A 7407-nucleotide genomic window follows, 5' to 3' on the forward strand; every position below is an offset into this window, starting at 1 on the left:
GGAGGTTACCTCGTAGATGTTCTGACGCTATTTCGCTCTGTCAGATTCTACTTTTCAAACGGAGTCTCTGGTCCAGCGCAGAAACGATGCTTCGTATCAGGCCCACGCCGTGTCAGAGGCGAGGTGGCTGCGAGAGGCGTCCGTTGGGCACTCGGGCCGTTAGCGAAGGGTCTTCCCGGCCACTTGGTTTGGGAGTTCTTTCCTCGGGGTGTTACAGAGGATGATTAAAGAGAAAACTATGCAGTGACATAAACCTTCTCAGATGCGTTTTCCTGGGCTGTGTTCCTAGTTCTCTTGGAGACACGAGGAATTAAGTCATTCCCAGTTCTCCAGAGCGTTCTAAAGGAGGAAGGGGGCCGAGGCGGCTGGACGGGAGGACAGCGGAGGCAGGCGCACCCCCCGCCCCCCGTTCTGTGGGTGCAGTCGCGATGCGATGCACCCATGTTCACAGCCTGACGAGGCCCTGAGCTGCTTCCGTCTTGGTCCTGGGGGTGGACCGGAGGTGCCCTGACCCGTCCCCTGTCATCCTGGGTGCTTGTGGATAGAAGAGGGGTGCTATGAAAAGTGACCTCACGAGGCGACCTAACTGGGCCGGTCATGGTGGGCAGTCACGCCCCAGGCACGCAACTTCTTTAGTGAAAGGTTTATCTTCGCCGGAAGCCAGCCTGTCCCCTCGGTTCTGTGCATCTAGTGTAACGCGCCTTTGAAACACCTCTTTTCAGACCCCCGAGAACACAGGGTCTTGTTAACTGGCCCGTAATCCGATCCCCACCTCGCCCCCTCACGTTCCCGCCTTAATTCCAGATGCAAAGGAGAAGCTCCAAACTGCTATTCGAGGACGCATTTTTCTCATTCTATCGAGATCTTGCTTCCGGTGTATCCTTGGTTTGGCTCAAATAGATTTTTATAAGAATTCTTCGCGGGTTTGGACGTTCTCACGTCCACACGCCCCTTGAGGTCACGAAATTCCCTCTTTGGGACCCTCACCACTTAGCCCACCGTCCATCAAATGCTCTGTTATGTGCAGAGACGGGATTTATCTGGAATACCCAGTTCGGCCTCCTATTGCTCGATTTTGAAACGATTTATACGATCGAGCAGTTCTTTGCTTCGGAAAAAATATCTCGAGAGTCAAGCAGGCAGGTTCGTGGCCCGGTGTTCAGCGGGGCTCCCTCCTGAGCCGTTAGCGCCGTGGGGTCCAGTTCTGGGGTTCACGTCTGTCCTTGGTCCCCCCGCCGATGCCAGACGTTTCTATTCAACTTTAAATACCCAGTATCCCTTCACGCCGTTTCAGAGGGAAGCCCAGACGTCAGGGACGAAGCAGGCTGGTCATCCGGATGCTCTGACGAGCGGCCTGGCATCTTCAGAAGGAATGTGAACACGGTGCGTGTGGGTTAGGGAGACTCGGCTCCCGGCCACGGCCTCTGCCTGTTCATCAGTATTTAGAGAGATGGCAGCCCTGGACATTCTGGCCACTGAGGAAGGCTAACTGGCTGGAAGGGTCTGTGTACTCTTACACCAGGTGACCCCGCCTTCTGCTTTCTGCTGAGGGGACCCTTGGGACGGCGAGGCCTTGCCACTGTTCGCCTGGGTTGAGGGAATTTGATCTCCATTGTGGATAACACCTTAATGCACCAAAAGGAGATTACTTGTTTTTAAAACCTCCTTTCCATTTCGTTCTCATCCATTTGACAAATGGGGCATTAGTCTTCTCAGGCGGCAGGGGCAGAGGCTAGCCAGGAGAAGGTGTGGCTTTTGTCATTGTCCCTCCCACTGGACTCTTGGGGACGGTGGTGGCGTTTCGTTTGCCATATTGAAATGTCGAGGCAGGATCAGATTGTAGTTTTAATTAGCGTTTCCCGCCAAACACGGAAGGGAGGCCAAGACACGGCCGGTCTGTGTGACGGGTCTCATGTAGAGAGTCGGGCAGCCATCGGGCTGAGAAGACCCCCAGGGGTCTCTGTGAGAGGGACCTGTAGATGTCCCATTTTTAGTGACCTCACTCACTTTCTTGACATGTCTTAAACGGTGACTGGAACCTTCGGAGTCTGACATTCCAGAAATTTTAAAGCCTTTTAAAGTCTGTTTGTTTGGTTTTCTGTTTGTTTGTTTCTTTGGCTTTAATCAAGCACCTGCGCCATCTATGTGGCGAAGACGAGAGTAGTGGGGAAGCTTCTAGAAGCAAGGATCAAAGGGAAACCAGCTCTCTCTTTCTGGAGTCGGGGCGCTAAGGAAGCTGTCAGTTTTCTTGGCAAAATTCTAATTAGCTTAGTATAGGAAATTCCAAAGAAATAACAGAAGTAACACAGTCATTGGCTTTGTTTGTGTGTGTTACGCAGAAAAACAGGCCCGGGCTGCTGAGACACAGTGACTTTTCTTGGTGTCATGTCCTTTGTGCATGTAACTCATCTGGCATCAAAATACTTTTCCTCTGAACAGGGTTGTTTATAGAGCATTTATTTTTAAAATGAATAGACGACAGTCCTTATGCAAACATTTTTGTTCCGACCTCTGTGAACCCCCGAGACGCAATAACATGATGAAGACGTCGTAACCGGTCCCCATAAGCTGGCCCTCCGAGAGCCACTCCCGAGGACGGGCGAGGACAAGCGTTGGGTGACCTTCTGCCGGTGTTGAGAACAGGCCAGAGTTTCTTCTTCTAGATCTGTGCCTTCGAGGTCTTTTAGGGTGGCCGTGGGAAACTGATCCCTCGCTGGGGGGGCCCGGCGTGCAGGTCGGTTTTTGTTGGCGGGGGCAGGTGGGCCCTGAGTGGAGAGACGCTGGTCGCGGGGAGGGAGGAGTTAGCCAGGGGTGGGGAGGGGGAGGAGTACGTGCCAGCCCGACTTCCTGCGTGGCGGCCCCGACAAGGGAACTAACTATTTTGATTGCATTTCTCATTGATATTTGAGATTCTCACAAACCCACCTGACACTTAAAGAATTTTCTCTTCCTTCGCAAGTGACGCCCTCCAGCGTGCGGGCAGCAGCTCCCTCGGGAAGGTGGGGGTCCGTCCTGTCCTGTCCCTACTCCCAGACACTGGCCACCTGCTAGTCCCCTCCCCCATCCCTCATCCTCATCGTTTGTTCTCCCAGGCTGTGCACACCTGGCACCCCACCTGGAAATCACCCATCCTGGGCTGGCTTGGCGTTCTGCCAGGAGGCTGGCTCACCCGTCATTCTAGAAGATCGCTCCCTTGGAGGGATTCTGTGGCAGATACTAGATATTCCTGCGTGTGGTCACGGCCGTCACAGTCACCCCCCTCCGGTGCTTTGTGACTCGTACTGGGAGTACAGCCCGGCTCGTTCCTGCTGTAATTTTTCGTCCTGTCCTATCAGTCCTTCGATGAGCTCGTTTGATAATTCTGTTCCTGTGAAGGCTGCATAACTCGGAGCTGTTTGATGTTTCCCAATTCATATTTCATAATTCGTTTTGAATTATCCCCACATCTTTGAAACCCACGATAGGTTAAAACTTATTTAGACAGAAACGATTTCTTGTATTCTGGGTACATTTGTTATTTTTTACTTGTCACATCTATAACATTTTCTTTCTAAGGCTCGTTTTTAGTGAGAGGTGGTGGCTGACGGCTTTCACGTGTGCGAACGTGGAAATGTCTGGGGAATTTAGAATCGGCTGGTGTAAAGAAATAGATCAAAGCAGTGTTTAAAGAAAAAGCCTTTACGTGTGGGCGAGAGAGAGAGGGTCCCTCCTGAGAAATCTCCGGGAAGCCAAGACTGGGAATATGGTTTCTAGTTTTCAAACTACTGCATAATAGAAAAGACGTAAATCTAGATCGTTTCCCCGAGTTTGAAACTCTGAAGTTCTTGCCTTTGCTGATTTATAGTCTAGGTTATTTCATGAAATGAAATAGAGAGGCATGTGGTACAGACCCCCCTCCCCCCGGCTCTGTCTCAGAAAGTCCCTTAAAGTTTGTCACCTTGTCCCTCCCGCAGCTGGTGTCTTGTCACGTGGTGGGCGAGGCCATCCGGTTCCTGGTCAGCACGGGGCCAGCTTCGCCCGCGGACTCGGGGCGCCAGCAGTACGGTGTGAGTCTCTCCCCGTGCCATCTACAGGTAAAGTGGGGGAAACGGTGCCCGTGACCGTGGAGGGCAGGCAGGGCGTGAGCACGGGGCTGCGAATACCCCGTTTTTATTTACCATTCGCTTCATAATTTTCAAACTGTCACCTTCCATATTGTATCTGGGAAATGAAAACGTATATGCGACGTGTATGTATGTTACGTACACACGCGCACACACACTCATGTGTACTCACACATACGTATGTATAACGAACTTAGAGGTTGCCTGTCTACCAAGAACGGGAGGCACGGTGTTTTGCAGGCACGTGAACGGGTCGGGGGTGTTGTCGGCTGGCAGAACCAGGCGGGGTGGGCGGAGCAGAGTGCCCGTTTCGGGTCTGGACCCCCGAAGCCGCCTGCGGCCTGCGAGGACAGCTGGGGAGCTGGGCCGCGGCTCTCCGGGCTTCGGTTTTTGAGAGACTCGACTTTAAAAGACCCCTTGTTAATTTTAGAAGTTCAAAGATGACTGTTACCATAATTTTTCAGATAATAGACTTATTATTATAATAATTAAAATAGACTTATATGTCATATACAACTTTATAGCGTACATTAATTATATATTACTATTCTTAATTATACATAACAATATGAGAGACACGTAGTAATTATAATAGACTTACTAGTGAAACTTCTGGATGAACCGTCAGATAACTGTGTCTCTCACGTTAAACACGTTCACTGACCGAGGCTCCTGTTTAGCTGGTGTGTAAAAACTGCGCATTTCTGGGTCTGTGTTAGGGGTCACTGCCTGTTCTGTCCCGGTTTCTCGCCTCTGTCCTCGTGGTTGGCTGCTAATTTGGGGATGAGCCACAGGACTCCCGTCCACAAGGGAAGATGACATTCCAAATACTTTTCCTGCAAAGACACAGTTTTAAATAAGCAGCGCAAACAAGATTTTCTGGCCACCTAAATGGCTTTTTTCCCCTGAAACCAGCCCCAGCCCCTCAATCTCACTCCAATAACACTCCCTTTTTGAGTTGACGTGGAGAAGTTTCTCTTGGGCTAGTCAGAGGTTAATGCCTCCTGTCCCCCCCAATTCTTTGGACAGTGTGGCTAGAAAAGAACCTCGAAGTCTAGGACACATTTAATGCTCCTTTCAAGACTGAGCGAGTCCAGCAAGGACCCCAGACGTTAACAGAGGCTGTGTAGTTTCTGAGATGGGTTTTGTGTGTCATTTTGGTGGCTCGGACACAATTGTATCTTTGATCTCTGGCACAGTCGAAAAGCAGCCTGTGGGGTCCCTCCCGAAGCTGAAGCAACTGCTAGACGTCGGTGAATTATTCATGCTCCAGGCAGGAGGCATTCCCTCCTCGCTTGTCCTCCAGATAAAAGGTGCAGAAAGGGGCCAGCAGCCGGGCTTGCTGCCATCACCCCGTGCCTGGCGGGGGTGACTCGGGGACCTGTGGCAGTGAAGTTCAGGTCTGTTCCCCTGTGGCAGTGAAGTTCAGGTCTGCTCGTCCTAGAGTTACGAGGGCGGGCATCGTTTCTCTCACCTCTTGCTAGCGTGAGGTGAGCGTCCTGAGCGTCCAGAAATGCCGCCGGAAGCCGTCCTTTCTCTCCCTCTGTTGGGTGGCGGGGAGGAGGCAGACGTGAAAAGCTGAGATGTCTGTCTCTGGCGGAGAAATGGAGGCTGGTGTAGAGCTTGCTGTGGCTGCCGAAACACGTGATCACAAACTTAGTCTGGAACAGCACAGCTGTGTCACACTGCATTCTGGAGGTCTGGTGTCCAGCACAAGCTGAAGTCCAGGTGTTGGCAGCTGCCTTCCTTTCTGGAAGCTCTGGGGGAGAATGTTTTCTTGCTCAGCGTTGGCAGAATTCGGCTCCTTACGGTGGCCGCACTGAGGGCTGGTTCCTTGCTGGCCGTCAGCTGCGGTGGTCCCAGCTTCTAGAGGGGGCCCCACCCTGGGCCCCTGAAACCCCTCATCTTCAGGTCATGTCTCTGGCATGGTCTTCTGCGTTCCTCCTGTATTTGTAAGGGCTCATGTGATTCTGCTGGGCTCAGCAGGACAACCCAGAATCATCATCCCCCATCTCGAGGTCCCCATGCTCATCACACCTGCAAAGCCCCCTTTGCTGTGTCAGGCCCCATGGTCACAGGTTCTCAGTATTGAGGCATGGACATCTTGGCGGGGGGGTGCATTCTTCTACCATGACAGATGGGGAGGGCTGCGGGGGGCACTGTGAAAGACGAGTCCACTGTGCTCTGTGCACAGCCTGCGGGGCCCGGGGGAGCGTGGGCTTGGGTCAGGCGTCCGGCTGCCTTCTGTGGCTCCTCCTTTACACCTTGGTGACACTCCCAGAAGGGACGTGTGGAGTACAGAGAACTAGTCATTCTAAGGAGGCTGCAGAGTTTTCATGACATCCGGCCTTTAGCCGCCAACCCTGAGGTTCCTCTCTGAGTGGTGGGTGGAGGCAGGGGGAGCGTGGGGGGTGGGGGCGGAGGTACATACGGTGAAGGCGGAGGTCAAAGGGGGTTTGGGACCCTCCTTCCATTTCGAAAGCACACAGGATGGCAAGGGAGTCAAGAAAATCAGTCGTCTGAGAAAGTCAATGAACACACAAATGCGCACACGCACACACACACTCACAGACACGTGTGTGACTGCCGGAGCGAGCTGCCCTCCAGTAACCTGCGTTTTTTCTTTTTAAAGCTGGAGCTCCACATGAAGGAGGAGACAGAGGACATTCGGATCGGGTGGTCGTTCCTCAGCGAGCCAGGGGTGGCCATCACGGTCCAGCCCAAAGCCCCGGGAGAGGTCCGTCCTCACGCTGATTTCCCCATGGGTGTGTGTGCGAACGCGTGTGGGTCGTGATGGACTTCATGCTGGGCTCACGCCCGGGCCCACACCCGGGCCCACACCCGGGCCCACACCTGGAGTCACCTGGCCGCTGTTACGCAGTATCCTGATGCCGCCCCCACCCCCGCCCCATGGGCGTAGTTGGGCTGGGAAGTTTTTAAAGCACGCATGAAGCTGTGGCAAGCTACCCAGGTTGTCCTAGCACACCTGATGACCCATCCGCTCGCCTACCCCGAGGCGCTTCACCTGCAGCTCGGGCTGAGTCCAGCTGGCTCACGAGGGCCCGGCCTCCGTTCTCTCCCTGGCTTGGCCTTAGCTGCTTGTTGAAGCGAAGCTGGGAGCGGCCGCGGCGTGCTAGCCACGCTGGCGTCACACCTCCAGTTGCTGGAAAGAGGGCGCAGGTTGATGCCCAAGACGTGGGTCCGTGAGGCCTTCCTTTGCGGGGGCTTTGATGATGTTTCCTGGCGATTCTACCCTCTCAGACTCCGTTCAGCTGCTGAGATGTCACCACTGCGGAAATATGTG

General features: G+C 53.4%; 1 protein-coding gene across 5 annotated transcripts in view; it reads left to right on the plus strand.

Moving 5' to 3' along the window:
• C2CD2 (C2 calcium dependent domain containing 2) overlaps nucleotides 1–7407 on the plus strand; it is a 50639-nt gene that overhangs the window by 18854 nt on the left and 24378 nt on the right. For all 5 annotated transcript variants that reach the window (XM_023538211.1, XM_011372861.2, XM_011372862.2 and 2 more), the window contains exons 3-4: nucleotides 3954–4073; nucleotides 6736–6840. In XM_023538211.1, coding sequence (XP_023393979.1) covers nucleotides 3954–4073; nucleotides 6736–6840 — 225 coding nt within the window. The remainder of the gene's footprint in view (nucleotides 1–3953; nucleotides 4074–6735; nucleotides 6841–7407) is intronic.

The sequence above is a fragment of the Pteropus vampyrus genome, unplaced genomic scaffold, assembly GCF_000151845.1.
Source record: "Pteropus vampyrus isolate Shadow unplaced genomic scaffold, Pvam_2.0 Scaffold214, whole genome shotgun sequence".
NCBI classification, from domain to species: domain Eukaryota; kingdom Metazoa; phylum Chordata; class Mammalia; order Chiroptera; family Pteropodidae; genus Pteropus; species Pteropus vampyrus.